The following is a 27768-nucleotide window of genomic DNA, read 5'->3' as shown; positions in this document are numbered from 1 at the left end:
AAAGGCGGAGGTAGCGATCCTGCTGCTGGGTTGTTGCCCTCCTACAGCCTCCTCCACGTCTCCTGAAGTACTGGCCTGTATCCTGGTAGCGCCTCCATGCTCTGGACACTACGCTGACAGACACAGCAAACCTTCTTGCCACAGCTCGCATTGATGTGCCATCCTGGATGAGCTGCACTACCTGAGCCACTTGTGTGGGTTGTAGACTCCGTCTCATGCTACCACTAGAGTGAAAGCACCGCCAGCTTTCAAAAGGGACCAAAACATCAGCCAGAAAGCATAGGAGCTGAGAAGTGGTCTGTGGTCACCACCTGCAGAACAACTTCTTTATTGGGGGTGTCTTGCTAATTGCCTATAATTTCCATCTGTTGTCTATTCCATTTGCACAATAGCATGTGAAATTGATTGTCAATCAGTGTTGCTTCCTAAGTGGACAGTTTGATTTCACAGAAGTGTGATTGACTTGGAGTTACATTGTGTTGTTTAAGTGTTCCCTTTTATTTGTTTTTTAGCAGTGCATATATATATATATATATATATATAAGTATATTTCTGTAAACAGCTACCAATTTAGTGCAAGCTTCAGAGTTATATTTTCAAAGGTAAATTAATAAAAAAACGGTTTTGATATTTGGTTGATTTTCTGACGATTTTCATGTTGATCATGCAAATCTGAGATTTATTAAGGTCCAAAATAAAGGGAAATTTACAAACAAAATGACTTTAGAACAAGCTCAAACATAAGACCAACAACTTATTCTTCTTCATACACGTCTTTAGAATCCATAGATTTACTAACCGTTGGTTTCAAAATTGACTGAAAACAGGCCAAGTACTGACGGCAGAAATGACCAAACAATAGACTTTTAACTGACAGGTGTGTTTGACTTCTATACCACTTTCTATTAGCCCAAACTTTATTACAATACAAAGAAAACGAGACACGAGTATGTGGTGTACTCTGGCTGTAGGCAAAATGGCCTTTGAAGGCTATGGTATGCTCTACACTATCCTGAGTTATGCACATCATCACGTGGCTGAGAGGACCCTGAATTAGATGAACAACATCACCTTATTCAGGTACCACAGGGCTTACACAGACCTAGGTTCTTCTGTACGTGGTTAAATCTCAATGCATTGTCTGCTGGCAAGGTCATACAGATGTTTCGACTTAATGGTTCCAACATAATAATGCTGTATGATCTCATTAAGACTCAGCTTAAGCCAGGCCCTGCATGGTCTATTATTCCATGAATGTGCAGGTGGTGTGTGATGGAAAACAAAATATTATGAGTATGCCAACTGGCTATCATGGTTCTCGCCACGATGTCTACATCTTCAGTACGTCATCCCTCTATGCTGAGGTGGACCAAGTGCCCAAGGGCATTGAAGTATATTATATTTTAAAAACTTACATTTGATAATTATATATGCTAATTGTATGCTTGTATGTGTTTTATGTCTACACAGGCGATTCAGGCTATGGCTGTTACTCCCTCTGATTTGCTAATTGTCTGTTTGGGTGTTTTTTCTAAAACTCTATGGTTTCAAAATAACATGTGGTAGGTTTTGGCCAATAGGTTGGTCAGATTCAGTTGAAAACTGACAAACTTTAGAACATGCAAAATCGTCCCACATCAATGACTGTTTACACATGACACTTAAAATTGACAAATAGTAAATGAGCGATTTTGACACACAAACACAACGTTGATGTTGATCAATTTTAGATGGATTTTAAATCAAACTCAAATCAACCTTTAGTAAATGTACCCCTCAGTGTGCTTCCATTTCAGCTAAAACTGTAGGTGGCTGATTTCAAATCTTCACCTCTGCTGTATAGAGACATCCAGCTTCCATTACAGATCCTACTTGCAGGGGGCGCATGTACTAGAATATATCCCTTTCTTCACAGTGGTTTTAACACAGTTCTTAAAGCACCACACACCTTCAAGTGTTCTAGGTCTTGGCAGTGTTCAGCCACAGGCAGTCCGCCAGTGCTCTATCTCAGTTTAGTCTGCTCTGCCTCACTGCTCCTGTGAGATCTGACCAATGAGTAAAATCATCATTCATGGGAGGAGTGGCCTGGGCTGGCATAGTGTAGGATTAAATAACAGTGAGGGCTGCGCTTGATCACCAGCTATGTTTAGGCAGCTGCTGTGTAAACAAGAAAGAGGGATCCACAAACCTCTTCAGTATAAACAATAAATATAAGTATATTACACTGCGCTTACCATATAGCTATCAAAATAGCAAAATAGAAGATATGTAAATCAAGAAAGGAAACACTTGTCAGTATTAAAGTATTTATTTCATATAAAAAAGGTTGGGAGGGGTTGTATAAAAAGAATAGCCTAATACCGGTATACTGTACAAATAAACAGTACACACATAAAACAGAGATAATGTAACGCGGGGTAGATACACAGATTTGCGTTTTACTCGTCCCCACAAAGAAAAATATATGTGTATATATATATATATAAGATTCTGCACTTTGGATACCACAGTGAAGATACAGCCAGACACAGTGTGCCTATATCAGGCATCAAGAAATTCAATTTACGCTTCACAGCTAATGATACTGGACTTATATAACCCCTCCCCTTTTTTATATGAAATAAATACTTTAATACTGACAAGTGTTTCCTTTCTTGATTTACATATCTTCTATTTTGCTATCTTGATAGCTATATGGTAAGCGCAGTGTAATATACTTATATTTATGGCATAGTGTAGGAGCCTGACTTCTCAGCTTCTAGGTACATAACTCCTTTTTCATATATCCTGTTTCTCCTGCCCGGTCCCTGGCTGCGGTGGCGGTTTGTATACTTACCTCCCCACGCTCTGGAAGTCCCACAACCTGCCAGTGACTTTTGGCTGCTGGTTTGGGTAAAGTTGTTTGCTCTCCTCTGCGGTGTCACCAGGCAGTGGGCACCATCTTGGATTTCGGCTGTGACCACTCCTTGCTCTAACTCTGTGCTCCCTGTGCTCCTCATTGCAGTCTCTGTCTGGTGAGAATTGTTGTTGGCTCCCTGAGTTGCAGGCTCTCCATGACCGTTGACTCCAGCTGCCATTTTCACCTGAGGGATATACAGAATGAAGGAAGTTCCTGTTGTCTGTTTTACATTTTGACCTGTGATGTTTGGATATACTGTGGAGCAAATCCTTCAAGCTATTGCTGTATCCGGTGAGAGGCTTGTGGCTTAACTGGTGAACCTGCATGCTGAATTCTTTGTTCTCCTGTGACTTGCCATTGTTGCAGACTACATCTCCTAGAAATACTTTGGAAGGCTCTGATGATCGTGATGTGGGACAGTAGGCTTCCTTTCAGTTCTGGAATAAGGCTGTATCCAAGTCCATTTGCTATTATTGCTGGAGGTTTTTATACCATCTTTCCTCCTTTCTCTGCTGGTGAAAGTGCTGCCTTACCCTGATTAATCGTACACAATAACCATATATTCTGATCTTTGAGCATTTGTTAGTTGTTTCTTTCTATCCTGGGCTCTATAAACCATGTCCGAGGGGTTCACAGGGTTGATTGCCCCCAAGTTTTAGTAGAGTAGTTGGGAGGGGTATTTGGGGATCCAGGTAGGCCATAAGTTGGGGGGGTTGGTTCTACAGGGTTGGTGGACTTGGGGAGTGGTGTTTGTCTGGTCCATATTTTGGGGGTGTTGGGTTGGCACACCTTTTTCTTTAAATTAATCCTGATGACATTACAATGCTTAGGTCTAGTGGTAGATGTTGGGATTTGGGTATATTCTGTGTTTATGTGTCATAATGCTACCCATGAAGTCACACCCACCAGAGTAAGTGTAGTTGGATATACTGGCAAGTGTGGTGAGGATATTTTGTGGTAAGTGATAACCCCGGAAAGGTATCTCACGATGTTCAATGTACAGTACAGGTAAGTATGCATGTTAGTTAGCACTATGGGGTGGTCAAACCCTTATTTAACCCCTAGGGTTACCCTTTTAAGCTTCCACAGGAAAAAGTAACAAGGATGAATTCAAGGAGTTATAACAATGGCTTTACTTCTGGAAACTTGAATACATTGGTAAGACCTACGTGCATTCCAGTAAATTTCTCACAGAAGGGAAAACAAACAAATAAACTATTTTATTGCTCGGCAACGTAGTATCTCGGAGTCTTCTTTCACGAAGGGGGGCACAGTTTTTAATTAGATCAGTAACACTGATTAATTCTTAACATGCAGAAAATGAAAATAACAATATCATTACTATCTCTAGTTGGATATGAGCAAACCTTTCAATAGAATTATGGTTCTCATTTCTATGTTATAACTGAAGAAATAAAACATTAAACCTAGTCATTCACCAAATATACACTAAGCTAGGACAGTAATACAGTTCAGAATCAGAATCAGAATCAGCTTTATTGGCCAGGTATACTTACGTATACTAGGAATTTGTCTTCGGTTTGCTATACAACAGCCAAGTAGGTAACAGGTAAGCAGGTGTGTGTGTGTGTGTGTGTGTTGGGGGGGGGGCAAGTAAAGTTACACAGATAGGTATACCGTAGGGACACATGTGAGTTACATGTACGTCTAGTCAGTCAATGGTCAGGAGTTCAGCAGGCGGACAGCTTGGGGAAAGAAACTTTTGAGGCTTCTGGTGGATCTGGCGGGGACAGCCATGTAACGCCTGCCTGAAGGAAGCAAGTTAAACATGCTGTGGCCGAGGTGTAGCTGGTCTTTTACTATCTTCATTGCCCGCTTTTTAGCTCTGGACAAGTACAGGTCCTGGACTGAGGGAAGGTCGGCCCCGATGATCTTCTCTGCGGTTCTGACCACCTTTTGGAGCCTGCATATGTCCCTCGCGCTGGCGGAGCTGTACCATATGAGTATCGAGGAGCACAGTACCGACTCCACAATCGCGGAGTAGAAGAGGAGCAGGAGCTTCTGTGGGATGTTGAACTTCCTTAGTTGCCTGAGGAAGAACAACCTCTGCTGCGCTTTCCCAACAGTGGCGTCAGTGTTGGACCCCCATTTAAGGTCCCTGGAGATTGTGGTCCCTAGAAACTTGAAGGAGTCCACTAGCGATACCACACTGTCAGCAATTGTTAGCGGAGGTGCACTAGATGACTTCTTCCTGAAGTCCACTATCATCTCAACAGTTTTGAGGGGGTTGAGGTCAAGGTTGTTGTGGATGCACCACTGGGCCAGCCGGTCTACTTCCCGTCTATAGGCCGATTCGTCCCCATCCTTGATGAGGCCGATGACGGTGGTGTCATCGGCGAATTTGATGATCCTTACTGATTGCGCCTCTGAGGTACAGTCATTTGTGTACAGGGAGAAGAGCAGGGGTGAGAGGACACAGCCCTGAGGGGCCCCTGTACTGATGGACCGCGCTTGAGAGGTGAATTCCCCCGCTTTCACCACCTGTGTCCTATCTGTCAGGAAGTCTATTATCCAGGAACAGGTAGCTTCTGGGACCCCTAGGCGAAGTAATTTGGGGTGGAGGATGCTGGAGACGATTGTATTGAAGGCCGAGCTGAAATCGACAAACAGGACCCTCGCGTAGGTACCGGGAATGTCTAGGTGCTGTAGAATGTAGTGCAGGCCCAGGTTGACTGCATCCTCAACACACCGATTCGAGCGATAGGCGAACTGCAGGGGGTCCAGTTGGGGGCCAGTCATAGTTTTCATGTGATTCAAAACCAGACGCTCGAACGTTTTCATGACCACAGACGTCAGTGCTATCGGCCTGTAGTCGTTCAGGTTCGTGATAGTGGGTTTCTTGGGGACCGGGACTATAGTAGACCTTTTGAGGCAGGAAGGGACTTTCTGTAGCTCCAGCGATTTATTGAAGATCAGCTGAGCTCAACAGTAGTGCACTTAGATATGTAGACCGTTAGTTATTTCCTGTAACTAGCACGAATTCTGATTGACACATTGTGGACACTGCAATTTTTGCATGCTCGAATGGTGCAAACCCGGGTTTGTTGGTAGGTGATCACCCTGTGGTTCCTGAATTTACACTGTGTTCCTTACCATAAACTTGAAATACAGCTACCATATGCTGTTTCAACTTTACTGCTTTACTGCTGTCGGCCCTTTAATGTACAGGGAAATAAATGTCCAGTAGGACGATACGACTATTGATTAAACAGGATTGCCTGGGTTCACTCTTGCCTGGAACTAAGTACAAAGTACTGTATGTTGAGTTGCAATTCCTCAAACGCTATGAATCTAGTCTCTCCCTTACTTAGGTGTTGTCCAGTGCGGATATGGCTATTCCTGAATGGTAGGTGCTGCTGCAGCAGAATGACTTGGCTTACTCGATGCTACAGTATGTGAATGAGTCTGTTCCTTGTATTGTCAGTGTTTAATGAGCTGTGGTAATTCCCAACTTTTGGGTATTACTAAGACTGTTTGCAAGAATACTTTTCCAGTAGTAATCTATAGGCTATGAGCAGCTATCCCTGCAGAATCACTGGTCTAAAGCTAGTCTCTCTCAGCTCCCATGGGCTATTGCCTCTCACCACTGCCCATCATTTGCCTTTATGTGGAGTCCAGGCATGCCTCTCGGTCCACCTCTATCCCCAATGAACCCGCCTCATGCAGAAAACTGAAGCTGGGGCTGCTCCTCCTCTGGACTGCATTACAGGAAAAATGGTGCCACCTTCACCGGAAGTACAGGGGATAGCGGCAGCCATTCTTAATGTTCCCAGAATGCTCGATCACCGGAGCTGAGGTAATGCGCCCAACACCCGTACCATTCCTTACCGCGTCTGTTGTTCTCTCTGTGCCACACACTCCCAGCAGCCCTCTGCGTTCCTCCAACGGTCCCGTCATGAGCGTTCCAGATCTCCAGACCCCACTCGCGCCGCCAGGCTCTTCTTCCTGCTGGGCACTGTCTCCCTCAAACTCCCCTTTTCCGCTGCTGAGTACAGCCGCTTGCCGTGCGCCAAGGGCCTTTCAGTCCATCGGTTATAGCTGGGTGGTTGGCTCCAACTCCCCTCTATGAGGGGGAATACATTAACAGTTATATTTCCCTCTGTGAGGGATCCAGGCTGAGGAGAAGCATATTATCAATTATATATCCCTCTGAGAGGGTACCAACATTAAAACACATTCTAATAATTGACCTCCTATATGTGTACAATATATAAATTGAATACATCGGGGCGTTACATATGTACTTTTTGTGTTGTTGCGGCCCGAATGGCGCCTTTGGGTTCCGGCATCACTTTTTCTGATTGTTATGATGTGAATTCATTTTGCTATACTGGTTTGCTACTGTATGTCTATTTCTCATAATACTGTGTGCTGGCCCTGTATCTCATTTATATGCTGTCATTTTGGGTGTAAATGTTGAAAATCTAAATAAAACACAATTGCTTTTTTTTTTTTGGGGGGGGGGGGGGGTTTAAAAGCATCATCCATGCATCTAGTTTCACCTGCACAAGTTCTCACCAACTTTGCTCAATGCTCACACTGTAGTTCTGTACCCACAACAAATAATCTGACAGAGAGGACTTGGGATATGGTTCCAACAACCAATAATGCATTTCATTTACACTTGGGGTAATTTTATAAAACATTGACAAAAAGCTTCCAGGGTCAAGCTCAGACAATGCTTTGCATTCTAAAGCTTGGAAAATGTCACAATATACTGTAGTAACCTCCACATTTACCTATGGGGCAGTGGGGCAACAGGAGAGGAGGAGGACATGTGGAGTCTCCATCTGGGCCCCCTCCTCTCTAGCCGGCAGAGCAATAGACTCTGAGCATTAGAGTCACTACGAGACTATACCCCTGTCCCAGAGTCTATTGCGCATTCGCAGATCCCTGCGATGGTAAAATGGTGTGGCAGCCATTTTCCCAGTGATTTTCCTACTGTGCATGCACAAAACACCAGAAAAATGGCCACTGCACCATTTTTCCTGCTAGTTTCTGCAGCAATGCTGCTGCTGATGTGGGGCCCTGGAGGGTAAGTATTGTAAAAATGGGTACAGGGCATGCAGTTTGTGCCCCCTTGAGTGCACCGCACACACTGCACTCATTATAGATATGCCACTGTTATTGGGGGTAATAATATGATCAGAAAAAAGGGAATCACAGCAAATATCTCCAAAATCTGCTGTTTATCTTTTATCAAACATCCAGGTGATGCTTACATTTTCCGTCTATTCCCCAAAATTTCTGATTTCCGGGTATTTCCCACAAATTTTGTTAAATAAATATGCTCCTTATATATGTGTTAGTAGCAGATAGTACTTAGCATTCATGGTTGATGCAGATAGTACTTAGCATTCATGGTTGATGCAAGTATGATATATTTTCTGAATAGAACATTGTTTATTTTTTTATGTGCTCTATTACAATGTACAGTATTACATCACATCGTGTTAATATAACTGTGACACTGACTCATGTAACTACATTTTTTCTGTCTTCTTTGCTAAAAGATTGTGTTCAAGAATTTGGCTCGTCATCCATTTAACATGTATCCCCAAGGATTGAGCAGTGTGAGCTCTAATCGTCCGTCTTTGACAGGTACAGTATAGTGACTTTTTTAATCAATTTTTATGTTTTACAATTTCAAAGATAGATTATATTACATACAAAGCAAACAACAAGAGAAATCAGATATATAAATCTTATGCAAAATTAAAAATAAGTAAATTAAACAAAATGAAAGTAAGGTATTGTAGAAGCAAAGATAGCAGAAATCAAAGAGGAACAGGTAGATAAAAAAGTTGATCTTTGTGCAGTAAATCTAAATTTTTACCAGATTCTAGTTAGCCAATTTCTGATGGTATGTAGTCATTGTGGGGGGTACCCAATTATCTGTGGTAATTTACCACATATAATTAATTTGCCGGGGACTAACCGTTTGGAAATAGATCTGCGTTCGTGAAATAACACATAGTATCCGGGATGAGCTCCTGATCCCATGTGTTATTGCGGCTTCAGCGGCCATTTATCACGGATTTTGTTTTGGGTGCCTCAGGCACCCGAATTCTAATCCCCGATAAGGGATGGCATTGGGGGGAGGAGCATGCCACATCAGGCTAATTGGATAGCCCCTGGAAAACCTATTAGTAGCAGTAAATTACAGCTGTTAAAAGGATACCCCCCTAAGTCTACATTCAAAATGTCAGCATGTTCAGAATGTCAACAGCCAGAGGTGTAACTGTGGAAAGCAACGGAGTCAGCACCCGCCGGGGTCCTGCTCTGTAGGGGTGCACCTCTCCTCCTGTTCTATGTGTTCAGTGCCACATTCAGTTAAATTAATTGACAGCCGTCGCTATCTCTTCCTTCCTGCACCTTACAAATCACACCCTCTTTATTATAGATACACATTTTACAAGTGTCATACTCAGGATTAGAATCCACAACCTATCGCACTCGAAGTAGGCACCTTACTGATAAAGCTATTTGCTCCTATACAGAATACATGGGAATTCTACCTATATGAAGTTACTTCTCTGACAAGTACAAGTAACTTCATATAGTTAGAATTCTCATGCTTCCTATCCAGGAGCAAATAGCTCCATCAGTAAGGTGCATGCTTCCAGTGTAATAGGTTGTGGGTTTTAATCCTGGGTATGACACACTTGTAAAACAATTATCAGAGGAATAATAAGCATAGTGAGTGACTGAGCAGATCTACAGTATGTAGTTGGGTATGGGTTCTAATACTGTGTATGATTGCTAAGAAATGTTTGATATAAAAATAAGTAAATCAGAACACTATATGTGTATATATATATACACACACACACACACACACACACACACACACACACACACACACACACACACACACACACACACACACACACACACACACACACTGGGGCACAAAAGTATTTGGACAGCCACCGATTGTAGAAGTTGACCCACTTAAAAAGATGAGAAAGGTCTGTCATTTCCATCATAGGTACACTTCAACTGTGAGAGACAGAATCTGAAAAAAAACAGGAAATCACATTGTATGATTTTTAAACAATTTATTTGTATATTCTTGCGGAAAATAAATATTTGGACAATCAAAAAGTTTAACTCAATACTTTGTAATATAACTTCGGTTGGCAATTACAGAGGTCAAACATTTCCTGTAGTTCTTGACCAGGTTTGCACACACTGTAGCAGGTATTTTGGCCCACTCTTCCATGCAGATCTTTTCTACATCCGTCATGTTTTGGGGCTGTCGCCGGGCAACACGGACTTTAAACTCCCTCCACAGATTTTCTATTGGGTTGAGGTCTGGAGACTGGCTAGGCCACTCCAGGACCTTGAAATGCTTCTTATGGAGCCACTCCTTAGTTTTCCGGGCGGTGTGTTTGGGGTCATTGTCATGCTGGAAGACCCAGCCACGTTCCATCTTCAATGCTCTTACTGAGGGAAGGAGGTTTTTGGCTAAAATCTCACGATACATGGCCCCATTCATCCTCTCCTTAATACGGATCAGTCGTCCTGTCCCCTTTGCATAAAAGCAGCCCCAAAGCATGATGTTTTCACCCCCATGCTTAACAGTGGGTATGGTGTTCTTGGGATGCCATTCATCATTCTTCTCCCTCCAAACACGGCGAGTGGAGTTTATACCAAAAAGTTTGATTTTGCTCTCATCTGACCACATTGCATTCTCCCAATCCTCCTCTGGATCATCCAGATGGTCACTGGCAAACTTTCGATGTGCCTGGACATGTGCTGTCTTAAGCACGGGGACCTTTCGGGCACTGCAGGATTTCAATCCATGACGACGTAGTGTGTTACTAATGGTAACCTTTGTGACTGTGGTCCCAGCTCTCTTGAGCCCATTGAGCAGGACCCCTGTGTAGTTCTAGGCTGATTCCTCACCGTTCTCAAAATCATTGATACCCCACCAGATCTTGCATTGAGCCCCAGGTTGAGGGAGATTGTCAGTGATCTTATATTTCTTCCATATTTTAATAATTGCACCAACAGTTGATCTCTTCTCACCAAGCTGCTTGCCTATTGTCGAGTAGCTCATCCCAGCCTTGTGCAGCTCTACAATTTTGTCCCTGGTGTTCTTAGACAGCTCTCTGGTCTTGGCCATGGTGGAGAGGTAGCAGTCTGACTGTTTGAGGGAGTGGACAGGTGTCTTTTATACAAATAACCAGTTCAAACAGGTGCCATCAATACAGGTAACTGGTGGAGGATAGAAGAGCTTCTTAAAGAAGAAGTAACAGGTCTGTGAGAGCCAGAAATCTTGCTGCTTGGTAGGTGTCCAAATATTTATTTTCCACAAGAAGATACAAGTAAATTGTTTAAAAATCATACAATGTGATTTCCTGTTTACTTTTTTCAGATTCTGTCTCTCACAGTTGAAGTGTACCTATGATGGAAATTACAGGCCGCTCTCATCCTTTTAAGTGGGTCAACTTGCACAATCTGCGGCTGTCCAAATACTTTTTTGCCCCACTGTATATATATATATATATATATATATATATATATGGGCACCAATATTTCTCTAGCATCCATAAGGGATATTGGGGACACATTAGCACGATGGGTATAGACGGGGTCCAAAGGAGCCAGTGCACTTTAACTTTCTTCCACTGTGTGCTGGCTCCTCCCCTCTATGCCCCCTCCCACAGGCAGTTTAGAAAAAAGTGCCCTCAGGAGAGGTTGCACACTCTGCTAGCTCCAGAGTTTTTCTTATTTTTATTTAAAAACTTTTGCTTATTTCGGTATACTGTTTGGGCAAACAGCATACCTGCACCGTTGGAGTTAGGGGAGGGAACGGTCACCGGCCTCCTGAGGTGCAGAGCCGCTTCCCTGCTGCAGGACCACCGTACTGAGGGGTTGTTTGTTCAGCGGGGCACTACGCCTTGGCTGTCGCAACCGCTGCATGTTGCACACCCCTAACACTGCCTGAAGGTGATTGTCGGTGGTGAGTACACATCGGGGTCCCCGCTAGGGGCGTCTCCCAGTTCATGGTGTGGCAGAAGCGCGGGTGAGGCATACGGGTCCATCCTGGGACACACACGCTATAACCCCTGCATGAGAATGGCTAGGGATGGCTGTACCAAGCATTCATGTAAGGCTACAGCATTGTTAGGAGACATGGCCAGTAAAAATATAACTAGGTAGCTCTGGCACCATTGCAGGGGATGGAGCTACATCAGGGCGGGCTCAGCGGCATTTTGACGCCTTCCTCTGCATAAGCAGCAGCCTCACACAGCTCCTCCAGACTGTCACACGCTGGATCACTGGTACAGGATGTTGATTAGGAGGAGAGCCGCTCATTGTGCACAGATATTATTCCTCTGAGGGAATTACATTGTATAAGCAGTTCTCACTGTTATGTAAAAACGCTGACAGCCTCACTGGGGCTCTGCAGCGTTGGTTGTACTGGGTGCTTTCTTCCTCTGCGTCTCCTCTCACATGCAATAGGGCAGGCTTGCATTGTAATCAGTCTGTATTGTATGTGTGTTGTGTTTTCATTATGGTGAAACAAAAGTTATGCAGTGTATGTAATGCCAGATTCTCCCCTCTTTTATCTTTCATGTGAACAGTGTAGTCAGTCCTCGCAGAATGCTGAGGACAATGAGGAGGGGAGTCACGAGCCCACCTGGCTGGGGGCTATCAAAACTATTATGTCTGATATCTCATCTCAGGTCACTGGAAATGCCAACAAAACACAAGAACTGCAAAAAGCAGTTGCAGATCTAGCTGCCAGGGTTGATGTTCCCCATCCCCCCCTCTCTACTGCAGGTCCACATACTGTAAACGTGCTTTACCTGCACTTCTATTAGATACTGATGATGATATACAAGATGATGGGGACAATGTGGATCCCATAAGTGGGGATTCCACTCCTACACAGGGTATTGAACCCTCATTTTAGCTATAAGGGATGTGCTAGGGGACGCTGCAAATCAGCATTTGTTTTTCCTCCCTCAAGACAAACTGACTGTCACATTTTCTGATTCTAAAGAATTGGATGATTTATTTAAACTGGCCTGGAAGAATCCAGATAAAAAATCGATCAGGTGTCAAAATGGTTTTTGGATACATTCCCCTTTGCCCCTGAGGGTAGAAAGTTCTGGGAAGAATCTCCGGGTGTAGACGTCTCGTTCTCTCGCCTCTCTAAGAAAGCAGTACTCCTTGCTCCGGGCTCCTTTATGAGGGATAGGAAAATTGAGGGCACACTAAAATCTTTCTACATGGCTGCAGGGTTATCTCAAAGACCGGTCATTGCAGGTTGCTGGATGACACATGCAATTCACTCCTGGGCTACTCAAATTCAGGAGGGTCTCTCGGGTGACATGACCCTAGTTACTACGGTGACTTTTATGAAACATATTCAGGACACGGCAAGAGTTCTATGTGACTCCCTAAAAGAGATTGCTAGAACCACTGCTATGGCTGTGTCAGCTTACAGAGCTATATGGTTGCGTCAGTGGATTGCAGACGCTGACTCAAAATGCAATGTGGAATCTCTTCCCTTTACAGGTGAATGGCTCTTCGCAGATGAATTGGACGCATGGATCTCCAAAGCTATTGCTGGGAAATCCACGTTTGTTCCCTCGGGGGGTCCGCCTGCTAGACGTACCTACCTGGGACCGTCTACTCAGTCCTTTCTGACCACCAGATTTCGATCTAGGGCCAGAGCTGCATCAAATGCAGCTAGAGGCACCAGGGTAAACCTGAGAAACCAGCCGTTGCTGGCTCTCAAGAACAGAGCACCGGTTCAGCTTCTGCAAAGACATCAGCATGACGGTGCCCGCCAACCCCGGGAGGATCTTGAGGTGGGAGCTAAGTTAAATCACTTCAGCCACATCTGGGAAGGTTCCTGCCAGGACGCTTGGGTAAGGAACCTTATTTCTCAGGGTTACAAGCTGGAGTTCGACGGTGCTCCTCCCCAACGATTTTTCAAATCAAGCATACCAGCTTTGGAAAATATGCATGTTACGCTACTACAGGCCATACCAAGGTTGGTCCAGTCCCAAGTCATTGTTCCAGTACTCCTGCAACAGCAAGGACAAGGCTACTACTCCAGTCTGTTCATTGTGCCGGATGGGTCTGTGAGGCCAATTTTGAATCTGAAGTCCTTGAATCCTTACCTAAAGATTTTCAAATTCAAGGTGGCATCTTTGCGAGCAGTGATCACAGGCCTGGAACTTCTAGTGTCCCTGGATATTAAGGACACCTACCTCCATATCCCAATTTGGCCTCCTCATGTTAAATGTCAACATATTGAACATATCAACATCCTCACTGTTGACATTCAGACCATGCATTTTGTTTTAAAATAGGTCAGCTCTTGAATGTGTTTATGAAATATTGTCCAATAGGGCTGTAACTCAGGGCAGGGCAACCTAGTGGTGTGTCTATAATGGGAGCAGAGTGTGCAATGCACATGAGTCCAGGGGGTCCCACGCTGCACCCATGTCCAATACATACTGTGTATCTCGTCCCAAGTCAGCAGTGGCGGCACTGCACAAATCATTGGGAAAATGGTACGGTGGCCATTTTCCCAACAATTTGCACAAGTGCAGTAGAAAATTCACTGGATAAATGGCACGGGTGCTGTGTTCCTGGGAATCTGCACATGCGCAGTAGACTGGTACAGTGCCAGTTTCTGCACAGTAGCGCCTCTGTTTAGAGAGGAAGGGACCCAGACTGAGATTGCATATGGGCTCCCTCCTCTCTAAATATACCCCAGGGGCCATCTTATGTCTAATAAGATCTCCTGATGATTGTTGCACATTCAACAATTTAGGAGGCTTTGGGTTATATTATACAATGCAGGAAAAAACAGTATCTACAGTATACAACAGTACTGTCAATTTGAGATATTTTTGGAGAGCACGGTTTATACACAAAAGTTATACAGGAAAAGTTTAGCTTCAGGAAAGAGTATAAATATACTTCCTTATAGAAACTGTCTCACTTTATAAACTTTAGCTGGCAACTATAGACTTATATAGCCGATGAGACTATTGAGAGGATAGAGCATGGACAAGGACAAACAATCAAATCATTTGCATTAAATAAACACAGATGTGAGTTGAAATTTACTATTATTTGCATTGCTGCAGTGTATGCAATGCATAATTCAGGCACTTGGCAATAGAAAAATTTACCTTACAGCACAAAAATGTGTCTTTTAAACATTCTTAAAGACTAGAGATGAGCGTTCTCAGAGAACCGACCCCCCCCCTTCCCGAACATAGGGGCTCTGTGGTGATCCGAGCAACAGCTCAGATCTCCCTGCTTGCCCTGGATCCCTAAGCGAGCCAAAACCTCAGGATTCCGCTGCCGGATCCTGAGGTTTTGGCTGGGATGGCAGTCTCCATAGGAACCTATGGAAGACCGGTGACTGTCTTAGAGTTCCGTCTGTAACGGCTCTCAGCCAATCAACGTGTCCCCATAGGCTACAATGGGCAAGATGCATAGAAACATAGAATTTGACGGCAGATAAGAACCACTTGGCCCATCTAGTCTGCCCCCACAGCGCTAACAGCACTGCCTCTCGCACTGCCGGCATGCCCGCACTGCCAGCACCCCTACACTGGGGACACTGCCGGCACTCCTGCACTTAGGACACCTCCAGCACTCCCGCACTGTCGGCACCCCTGCACTGGGGACACCGACGGCACCCCTGCACTGAGGACACTGCCCGACACCCCTGCACTGAGGACACTGCCCGGAACCCCTGCACTGAGGACACTGCCCGGCACTTCTGCACTGAGGACACCTCCAGCACCTCCCACACTGCCGGCACTCCTGCACTGAGGACACCTCCGGCACTCCTGCACTGAGGACACCTCCGGCACTCCCACATTGTTGACACTGCCAGCACCCCTTACTCAGGACACTGCCGGCACTCCTGCACTGAAAACACCTTTGGCACTGCCAGCACCCTTGTATTGTTGACAATGCCTAACGCGCTTCCCGCTGCCCACAACGCCAACATACCCACATTGAGGACACCCCTGTCACCCTCACACTGCTGGCACCTCCACAATGAGGACACTGCCAGCACCCCCACATTGCCGAAACCACCAACACCCCCGCACTGAGGACCCTGACTTTACCCGCTACTGCTGACACCTTTGGCATGCCCACATTGAGGACACCGCTGGTACCCTCACATTGCCGACACTGATGGCACCTCTGCATTGAGGACCCACCGCACTGTGCACAGCCCCACACTGAGGACAATGCCGACACTCTGACCAGCACTGTAACCCGCACTATATCTAACCCGCACTCTGACCTGCACTGTATCCAACCCGCACTCTGACCTGCACTGTATCTGACCTTGCACTGTAGTCAACATGCACTGTATCCGACCAGCGCTGTAACCTGCACTATATCCAACCCGCACTCTGACATGCACTGTATCTGACCCACACTACAGATGGGTCCACCTTTATCTTGACTGTTAATAGGATTAACTGAGACTGGCCAGTCAGACTTAATCCCCTGCTGTAATGACTTAATCCCATGCTGTATTGTTCTCTGTATTGTATTGCAGTTGAGAACAATAGATGAAGGGTTTATGCTAATAAGTCATGTTGTGACTAGGCACAGAAAACTACTCAAGATAACGGTGGACCCATCTGTATATACAACCTACAATGAATTCCACCTACACTGTATCTGACCCACACTATAACCTGCATTGTATCTGACCCACTCTGCATCCAAACTGCACTGTAAACCACACTGTGGGGTATATTTACTAAGCTCCCGATTTTGACCGAGATGCCGTTTTTTCTTCAAAGTGCCATCTCGGGCATTTACTAAGCACAAATTACGGTAGTGATGAGGGCATTCGTAATATTTTGGAAGTCCTAGGAAAAAATCACGAATCAATACACCATCGGTCAAATACGCCTGCAATTTGGTAGAAATCGGGAATTTACTAAAAAGTGCAAATCACAAACACTGCCGACAATAGTCAAACACTGCCGTGCAGAAATACAATTCGTAAAAAAGTGCTAAAAAAAAACAGACCTGCTTTTTATCCCGTGTTTGGATAGGCATGCAGGGATCCATGAGATCCGTGCATGTTTATCAGTGGGAAGGGGTTGGGAAAGTGTTCATTTTTAAAAAAAAAAATTGCGTGGGGTCCCCCCTCCTAAGCAAAACCAGCCTCGGGCTCTTTGAGCCGGTCCTGGTTGCAAAAATATGGGGGAAAAAATGATAGAGGTTCCCCCATATTTAAACAACCAGCACCGGGCTCTGCGCCTGGTCCTGGTTCCAAAAATACGGGGGACAAAAAGCGTAGGGGTCCCCCGTATTTCTGAAACCAGCACCGGGCTCCACTAGCCAGATACATAATGCCACAGCCGGGGGACACTTTTATATAGCTCCCGGCGGCCCTGGCATTACATAACCAACTAGTCACCCCTGGCCGGGGTACCCTGGAGGAGTGGGGACCCCTTCAATCAAGGGGTCCCCCCCCTCCAGCCACCCAAGGACCAGGGGTGAAGCCCGAGGCTGTCCCCCCCCATCCATGGGCTGCGGATGTGAGGCTGATAGCCATTGTGTAAAAAAAATGAATATTGTTTTTAGTAGCAGTACTACAAGTCCCAGCAAGCCTCCCCCGCAAGCTAGTACTTGGAGAACCACAAGTACCAGCATGCGGAGGAAAACCGGGCCCGCTGGTACCTGTAGTACTACTACTAAAAAAATACCCCAATAAAGACATAAGACACACACCTTGAAAGTATAACTTTAATACATGCATCCACACCACCATATACACATACTTACCTTATGTTCACACGAGGGTCGGTCCTCTTCTCCATGTAGAATCCATGGTGTACCTGTTGAAAAAATTATACTCACAAAATCCAGTGTAGAAGCCTCTTCTTCTTTTAATCCATTTGTAATCCAGGTACTTGTCAAAATAAAAAAACGAACACCCGACCTCGCACTGAAAGGGGCCCCATGTTTTCACATGGGACCCAGTGATCGCAAAAATGCGCTATGGCGCGTTTTTTACCCGTTTTTGAAGACACGGGACTCCAGTATACAAAGTGGGAGGGTCCCCGGGGACGCGCTCCTCATTCCGCGAATCCGTAAGGGGGATTTGTTTGATTGACATGCTGGCCTCGTGGTGAATGCTAGAAAGAGGAGGTGGAGCCAGTTCCCCCTCCTCTTTGGCGCCTGGCTGATTGCGGATGCCGGCTGACTCGCGGTGTCTGTAAGTGTATCGGCGGGGGGGGGGTTGTCACAGGGATGAGAGGTGCTGGCAATGTGCAGGGATCGGCGTCCGTGATCTAGTGGCTAAAGCTGGGCAAAGTGACTGGGGCTTCCCGCGGTGCCGTCTGAGGCAGTGGCCGCGCTGCCGCTCTTGCCTTTGATGTGTTCTCTCAAAGCAAGAGCGGCAGTGCGGACACTGCCTCAGACGGCACCGCGGGAAGCCCCAGTCACTTTGCCCAGCTTTAGCCACTAGATCACGGACGCCGATTCCTGCTGACGTGGTGCGCTCGAATCCCGTGAGACTGGGGCAGATGTATTAACCTGGAGAAGACATAAGGAAGTGATAAACCAGTGATATGTGCAAGGTGGTAAAGGCACCAGCCAATCAGATCCTAACTGTTAATTTACATATTGGAGCTGATTGGCTTGTGACTTTATCACCTTGCACATGTCACTGGTTTATCACTTCCTTATGCCTTCTCCAGGTTAATACATCTGCCCCTCTGTCCGCTATGGAGACCCGGTGAACTTGGTGGCGGTAATGTATAGCTGCGGCCGTGACGCGTGTTAGTCACGGCCGTGTCAGTCACTATGCCTGGGTTTGCTGACTGGTGTCCGGGGTTCCCGCAGGGAGACTAAGTGGTCAGTAATTGCAGGCGCTGTAAAGGTTCCTTGGCTGGCTGGCGTCTTCGGAGGGAGGGGGGCTGGAGCTGTGGTCGGCTGTGTTTTTCCCCATCACCACAGGTTATGTGGTGAATCACCACCTACCCCCTACTACTACTGCACCCATCCTGCTACCACCACTACTGCACCCATCCTGCCCCCTGCTACCACCACTACTGCACCCATCCTGCCCCCTGCTACCACCACTACTGCACCCATCCTGCCCCCTGCTACCAACACTACTGCACCCATCCTGCCCCCTGCTACCACCACTACTGCACCCATCCTGCCCCCTGCTACCACCACTACTGCACCCATCCTGCCCCCTGCTACCACCACTACTGCACCTATCTTACCCCCTGCTACCACTACTGCACCTATCCTACCCCCTACTGCACCCATCCTGCCCCCTGCTACCACCACTACTTCACCAATCCTGCCCCCTACCACTACTGCACCTATCTTACCCCCTGCTACCACTACTGCACCTATCCTACCCCCTGCTACCACTACTGCACCTATCCTACCCCCTACTGCACCCATCCTGCCCCCTGCTACCACCACTACTGCACCCATCCTGCCCCCTACCACTACTGCACCTATCTTACCCCCTGCTACCACTACTGCACCTATCCTACCCCCTACTGCACCCATCCTGCCCCCTGCTACCACCACTACTGCACCCATCCTGCCCCCTACCACTACTGCACCTATCTTACCCACTGCTACCACTACTGCACCCATCCTGCCCCCTGCTACCACCACTACTGCACCCATCCTGCCCCCTGCTACCACCACTACTGCACCTATCTTACCCCCTGCTACCACTACTGCACCTATCCTACCCCCTACTGCACCCATCCTGCCCCCTGCTACCACCACTACTGCACCCATCCTGCCCCCTGCTACCACCACTACTGCACCCATCCTGCCCCCTGCTACCACCACTACTGCACCCATCCTGCCCCCTGCTACCACCACTACTGCACCCATCCTGCCCCCTGCTACCACCACTACTGCACCTATCTTACCCCCTGCTACCACTACTGCACCTATCCTACCCCCTACTGCACCCATCCTGCCCCCTGCTACCACCACTACTGCACCCATCCTGCCCCCTGCTACCACCACTACTGCACCCATCCTGCCCCCTGCTACCACCACTACTGCACCCATCCTGCCCCCTGCTACCACCACTACTGCACCTATCTTACCCCCTGCTACCACTACTGCACCTATCCTACCCCCTACTGCACCCATCCTGCCCCCTGCTACCACCACTACTGCACCCATCCTGCCCCCTACCACTACTGCACCTATCTTACCCACTGCTACCACTACTGCACCCATCCTGCCCCCTGCTACCACTACTGCACCTATCCTGCCCCCTACTACTACTGCACCCATCCTGCCCCTGCTACCACCATTATTGCTCCCATCCTGCTACCAGTACTGCACCTATCCTACCCCCTACCACTGCTGCACCTATCTTACCCCCTGCTACCACTACTGCACCTATCATACCCCCTACGACTACTGCACTCATCCTGCCCCCTACCACTGCTGCACCTATCTTACCCCTTGCTACCACTACTGCACCTATCATACCCCCTACCACTACTGCACCGATCCTGCCCCCTACCACTGCTGCACCTATCTTACCCCCTGCTACCACTACTGCACCCATCCTGCCCCCTGCTACCACTACTGCACCTATCCTGCCCCCTACTACTACTGCACCCATCCTGCCCCCTGCTACCACTACTGCTCAAATCCTGCTACCAGTACTGCACCTATCCTACCCCCTTCCACCTCTACTGCACCCATTCTGTCCCACATACCCACACAGTGCCCATTATAAACACCCCCATACCCACACAGTGCTCATTATTCACAATGCCCAGTATACACACCCCATCATACGCACACCCATACCACACAGCGCCCATCATACGCACACCCATACCACACAGCGCCCATCATGCACACACCCATACCACACAGCGCCCATCATGCGCACACCCATACCACACAGCGCCCATCATGCGCACACCCATACCACACAGCGCCCATCATGCGCACACCCATGCCACACAGCGCCCATCATACGCACACCCATGCCACACAGCGCCCATCATACGCACACCCATGCCACACAGCACCCATCATACGCACACCCATGCCACATAGCGCCTATCATACGCACACCCGTGCCACACAGTGCCCATTATACACACTTACAATGCTCATAGCACCCTCTATACCCACACACTGGCCATCATACGCACCACCCATACCCACACAGTGCTCATTATACACCCCCACCCTCCAGCGCCTAGCATATGGGTACTCCATACCCACAGTGCCTATGATACATCCCCCCATACACAGTGACCAGCAAACAAACTCCCATATCCACACACAGTGCTCAGCATAGACACAAACAATCCCCAAACCAAAGCAGTGCCCAGCATACGCACACACCTCGTGTTATAGCGGTAGGGCTTCAACAAGGACACAGAGAAGCTGATCTTAAAAGTTGACGGGGAGCAGGACTCACCGAATCCTGGGTACTGATGCCTCCCTACCCCTAACACTGCCTACAGCACTTCCTGCACCTAACCCCCCATTTGCCCCGCAATACTGCCATAACTGCTGTCTACCATGTGGGGTGGTCTAATGCTATGTGGGGAGGCATAAGGGGAGCTCAAAAGCATACATTGCTATGGGACCCAGAAACTGTGAAGTAGGACCCCAATTTTTTAAAGTGAGGGGTCCCCGGGACCCACAATTTTTTCTGCTCAGCGCGATCACTGGGACCCCTTTCCCCGAATGCCAGAAACCCCCTCTGACTTATGTCTAAGAGGGTTTCTTCAGCCAATCAGGGAGCGCCAAGTTGTGGCACCCCCCTGATTGGCTGTGTGCTCCTGTACTGTATGAAAGGCGGCACACGGCAGTGTTACAATGTAGCGCCTATGCGCTCCATTGTAACCAATGGTGGGAACTTTGTGGTCAGCGGTTGACCGAAAGTAACCTCACCGCTGACCACAAAGTTCCCACCATTGGTTACAATGGAGCGCATAGGCGCTACATTGTAACACTGCCGTGTGCCGCCTGTCAGACAGTACAGGAGCACACAGCCGATCAGGAGGATGCCACAACATGGCGTTCCCTGATTGGCTGATGGAACCCACATAGACATAAGTCAGAGGGGGTTCCTGGCATTCGGGGAAAGGGGTCCCATGTGAAAACATGGGGCCCCTTTCAGTTCGAGGTCGGGTGTCCATTTTTTTATTTTGACAAGTACGTGGATTACAAATGGATTACAAGCAGAAGAGCCTTCTACCCTGGATTTTGTGAGTATAATTTTTTCAACAGGTACACCATGGATTCTACATGGAGAAGAGGACCGACCCTCGTGTGAACATAAGGTAAGTATGTGTATATGGTGGTGTGGATGTATGTATTAAAGTTATACTTTCAAGGTGTGTGTCTTATGTCTTTATTGGGGTATTTTTTTAGTAGTAGTACTACAGGTACCAGCGGGCCCGGTTTTCCGCCGCATGCTGGTACTTGTGGTTCTCCAAGCACCAGCTTGCGGGGGAGGCTTGCTGGGACTTGTAGTACTGCTACTAAAAACAATATTCAACACTTTCAACAAAGGCTATCAGCCCCCCATCCGCAGCCCTTGGATGGGGGGGACAGCCTCGGGCTTCACCCCTGGCCCTTGGGTGGCTGGAGGGGGGGACCCCTTGATTGAAGGGGTTCCCACTCCTCCAGGGTACCCCGGCCAGGGGTGACTAGTTGGGTATTTAATGCCACGGCCGCAGGGCGCTGTATAAAAGTGACCCCCGGCTGTGGCATTATCTGTCCAGCTAGTGGAGCCCGGTGCTGGTTTCAAAAATACGGGGGACCCCTACGCTTTTTGTCCCCCGTATTTTTGGAACCAGGACCAGGCGCAGAGCCCGGTGCTGGTTGTTTAAATATGGGGGAACCCCTGTCAATTTTTCCCCCATATTTTTGCAACCAGGACCGGCTCAAAGAGCCCGAGGCTGGTTTGGCTTAGGAGGGGGGACCCCACGCAATTTTTTTTTTAAGTTTAAACATTTTTTTTTTTTTTTTACAAGGTGCACAATGAAGCCCAGCACGGATCTCTCAGATCCGGCCGAGATTCATTGTATTAAAGTCGGCAGTGTTTTACAAGTCACTCACGTAAAACACTGCCTAAAAAAAACGAATGACATCGACATCGGAAAAACCGAAAATGCAGAATACGGCAGCTTAGTAAATTAGTCGTAATAAATTCAAAAAGTTGCATATTTACACTTTCGATGTCATTCGTGATTGAGCTTTGACCTCAAACGGAAAATTACGAATGTTAGTAAATTTACCCCTGTGTCTGACCCACACTGTATCCGACCAGCACTGCAACCTGGTCAATATTTAACTGTGTGTCTCAAAGTATTCTGCACTGTACTACGCAGGTACGGAATGCTGTTTTTTTGTGATTGGGGAGATTTTGGGGAGCTGCTCGACAAAAAGGCTGATTGATCGGGGCTTTACATGAGCACAGGTGCCAGTCATCAGTGACCCAGGGCCCCCAGGAAGGAGGTACAGACTGGGCACTGAGAATAGGCATGTGCTGGGGGCATGTGCACTTGTGTAGAGGGAATCAATGTCTGCTGCTGCTATTTTACACATGTTTTCGGGGGGTTTTCTTTGCTGTTTGGTAACTACTTTACAGGAATGATATTCTACACACGATTCTCAGGAAATTTCTGTGTTGGATTGTTTTCTATTGATAGTGCTTGTGAGTTGGTATGATTGGTTATTGCTAATACATTACTAATTTGTAAAACATATTTTTAAACAGAAATAAATGCCGTGTGTTTGTGCCGCTGCTCTGTTGCTTAGCCAGGCTTTGTCCTATGTTGGTGAAGTGGTCAAAATTGACTGGAAATGAGTGGAAATTAATGTTATTGAGGTTAATAATACTGTAGGAACAAAAACAGGGCAAAATTCTTTAATTTTAGCTGTTTTGATGATTTAAAAAAAAATACAGATCCAAAACCAAAACCCGCAAGGGCGGTCTTGGCAAAACCAATCCAGATCCAAAACACGAAGGAGATACAGATCCAAAACCAAAACACAAAACCCGAAAAATAGCCTGGCGCACACCCCTATAATAAAGACTACTAGAGCAGTTACATATCTGAAGGAAAATGTAATACCCACTTTAATGTAAAAAAAACCCCATAATTTAATAAAAGGTGGAAAAAAAACATGAAGTTGGCTAAAGTGTAACTAAATCCCCCTATTATTTCCCCTATTCCTTCTGCCTCCCCTATTATCTCCCATGTTCCACCCATCTCCCCCTTATTTTTCCCCTTATTCCATACTTCTTTCCTTAATTTAGACACCCCAATGCCCTGTTTTAATACTGACATTGAAATGTAAACAAAATGCAGGGAGTGGAGGATAATGCTGGGTACATACTAAAAAAGATGTATTGTTTGTTCTAGTGACAAAATATACATCTATAGTCATTGGCAGGTGTGTACATCTGATATGTGACACCCCATTGGAGAGCTACCATGAAATGTAGTGTGACTTTTGTGCCCTTTCTCCTGCTAAATGCATCCCTGGCGGAACAATTTTAAGGGGCCCATTTATCAATGAGTTTTTGCTATTTAAAACTAATTGCATATGATACATTGTGCTCTAGACAATCAGCTCTCAACTGTTATTTTTCAAACACATGATAGTTAGGAGCTGATTGGCTGGAGCACCATTTATCATACACAACTAGTTTAAAATAGCTAAAGCTCATTGATAAATAGGCCCCTAAACTTGCAGCAGGGAAAGAGTTAACTGTGCCCTAATTGATGCATCTGGTATGGGGACACTGACCAGTCAGCAAGAGATGCGTGGGTCCTAGGAACAGAGAGGCAGCTCACAATGGAGCAGTTACAACCGAGTTCCTGGACCATTGGCAGTTGGGTGGTTGTCACAATCTTGACTGAATGTTCTGTGAATTACCTCTGCCATCTTTCCTGCAGTTCAGTCTATCCTTCCTGCCGGGTTTTAGCCAGTACACCAGATCCAAGTACATCCTGACCTGCTTGCCTTTGGCATACAAACTGCAGTCCTGATTAAGCCACTTGCGTAGGAATTCCTCTGTGTGAGTAATCAGAAGGATCCTGGATCAAGGATCTGGTCTCTCTGTTCATTGTGTCCACATGAAGTTCCCAGTAGCTGCCACTGTCTCTGTGAAGAACACTGCACAGCGCTTGCTGCCACTGCCCTTTGTCTCAGAATTGTCCTACATGATGCCTGCTTCCGGGTGTTTGTGCCTAGTCCAGAGTTTCTTCCAAAACCGGACCTGGGCGCTGCCATCTTGGATTCTTTCAGCTGATCCTCCATTGTCCAATCTAGGAGCTGCTTCCACCAGCTAATTGTAGCATCCAGTCGTGGAACACTGTATGCTGTAAGGGGGATTTCCTGCTGACATGAAATCACCAGTACAACAGTCTCTATTCTCAGGAAGCACAGCTCTGTGCTGAGCTCCTACATTACAGTGACTTTGCTCTGATCCAGCTCCAGTCTGATGATTTCTAAGTTCCAAGTGATTCTGCATTGGCCTCTTCATCTCTCAGGACTCTCCACTGTCATCATTCTCTTCAAGTACACCTGCATCTCCCAACGACTGTCCAGTGTCATCATTCTGGATCCAGCCCCATCAGCACTCCAGTCCGTTCCAGTTCCATTCTGGCCATCATTCCAGTTTCAGTCCAGCCAGCATTCTGGTTTCAGTCCGGTCAGCATTCTGGTTCCAACCAGTCAGCAGTCCAGTTTACAGTCTGGCCAATATTCCGGTTCCAGTCCAGTCACCACTCCGGGTCCATTCCAGCCAACATTTCAGTTAGCATTCCTGTTACTAATCCGGCTCCAGTTAATGCATTATTCAGAACAGCAGTAAACCAAAGTTCCTGTTTAATAAACTCTTATCACTGCTAAAACACCAACAAATCTTCTAAGTATCTCTTTTAAATACCTGCCAGTTCCAAGTTCTATGCACAAAGCCTGGTTAAAGCCTCTTTGTTTTATTCACATTCCCTCTGTGTCAACTCCACTCACGAACACCGGCCTGAGCCAAACCAATCTTTCAGACATGGCAATGGCCACCATGTGAGAATGGAGTGCAGGGGGTGAATCAGCGTTATCTGCAATGTGTTGTGGTGTTCCCAGTGACCGGAAGGAAGGGAGATTGACGGCAGCAGCTAGTGGACCCAGTGAGCAGCCATGTGGTTCCCAGTGAGAAGCAATGGCTGGCCCCAATGGCAAAGATGGTGGAGGCTGTGTTAAGAGAAATCTTCCAGCATCCAAGGGCAGTGATGCAGCTACTTGCCCCCCAGTGTAGGCAGGTCAGGAAAAGCCTCCTCCTCCAGAGCAGCAGACAGTAAGCAAAAAGGAAAATAGGTGACACCTTGAAAAGAACTAAGGATCAAAAAGCATTGAAATTACCTAAAGGATAAAAAAGGGTCAGACTAGATAGGCCAAGAGGTTCTTATCTGCCATCAAATTCTATGCTTCTATACATGCTTGGGATAGATATATGAATATCCTTACAAACAAAGGATCAAAAATGGTTGAGATTACCTCCCTAGTCCAGTGGCTGGAAGAGGGAGATAGCAGGAAATAGTAAGTAAAACCTGCTAGATCAAAGGCAAAGTAATTAGCTAGCCCAGGGAGAAGTCAGTACATTTCAGCTAACAGCAGCTCATATTTCTCTGGCTGGGTCCACATGTTATCCACAGGATAACAATGGGATATGATGAAGCGAGAGCGGGTTTGCACCAATCGGTCAAAGCTTTTCCGGCCTCCCAGCATGCAACGGGCCCGTCCATATATCCCCGCCTCCTGGCTCAGGCAAATCACTTTTTTGTTTGGTGCGGACCATGGTCAGAGGGCTTCTGGTTTTAGCAGCCCTAAGCTTTCGTATTTAATTTTTATAGTCTTACTATTTTTTCTTGAGTGATCTTTCTAAACAGCGTCTTATACGTACCTTAGAAAGAGTCGCTCCAACAACTCTCCGCCGGGTTGTATATACTGTATAAGCAGAATCTCAGTTAGTGAAACCAATCCTGACATCAGGATTGAACAAAACAAATCCTGGGATATCCTGGAGTGAGGTGAAGAACAGGTGTAACCCGTAAGTCACAGCATTAGTGTTCTCTCATGGCACATACCGTGGCTAGTAAAAGGGCATTTTAACTGGAAGCAGCTAGGTCCCTTGGGGTCAAGATGCAGGCAGTGCTGTGTTGGTGACTGATGTGTCTCCTGTCGCAGAGCATACCAAGCTGTTTCAGTTGCTACTGTGGTTGTGGCTGTTGTTACCAATAGTGTGGTGCCTGCTTGCGGTGGGACTTCCACTAGGGCTGCTCCTGGGTCTCTTCCAGAAGCCATTCAGCAGCATTACCAGTAGTATATTTGCTGGTACATCATCCACCCCACACTCCACCAGTTTGCTTCACTCAGGGCAGCACAGCTCATTCCTGGAGCTGACAATGCTCTGCAGGCAGCAGCGGCAGAAGCTGTGCTGGCATGGGAGCACCCGAGCAGTGGTGTTCAGCCTCTCTAGCTCCCATGCCAGTACACCTTCTGCCATTGCTGAGTGCAGAAAATTGTCAGCTCCAAGAATCAGCGCTTAGGAGTGTGGGAGCTCGATCCCAATTTCCAAGATGGTGGCTAGCTGAGTAAATTCTTAAGTTCCAGAGGCCCAGGAGGTGCCAGACATGGATGAACGCCATTGGGTACCTGGTGGAAGGAGTGTACAGAGAGGCCACCGGGAGGAAGCCAGAACTGAATGCTACAGGACCACCAGCAGAGTCACTCCGTGACCAGGTCCAAAATTATGGTTACGGCTTCTCCCGTGAGGTAGG

General features: G+C 46.9%; 1 protein-coding gene and 1 long non-coding RNA gene across 3 annotated transcripts in view; one reads left to right on the top strand and one right to left on the bottom strand.

Annotated features, from left to right (window-relative positions):
- Positions 1 to 27768, top strand: part of LOC135054997 (coagulation factor VIII-like) — a 638500-nt gene that overhangs the window by 188389 nt on the left and 422343 nt on the right. For both annotated transcript variants that reach the window (XM_063958535.1, XM_063958534.1), the window contains exon 10: positions 8434 to 8521. In XM_063958535.1, the coding sequence (XP_063814605.1) occupies positions 8434 to 8521 (88 nt within the window). The remainder of the gene's footprint in view (positions 1 to 8433; positions 8522 to 27768) is intronic.
- Positions 1 to 27768, bottom strand: part of LOC135054998 (uncharacterized) — a 221347-nt gene that overhangs the window by 68626 nt on the left and 124953 nt on the right. The window lies entirely within an intron of this gene.

Source organism: Pseudophryne corroboree, chromosome 3, assembly GCF_028390025.1.
Source record: "Pseudophryne corroboree isolate aPseCor3 chromosome 3, aPseCor3.hap2, whole genome shotgun sequence".
Lineage (NCBI taxonomy): Eukaryota > Metazoa > Chordata > Amphibia > Anura > Myobatrachidae > Pseudophryne > Pseudophryne corroboree.
Note: the sequence above shows the minus strand (reverse complement) of the source record. Positions and strands in the feature narration are given on the sequence as shown.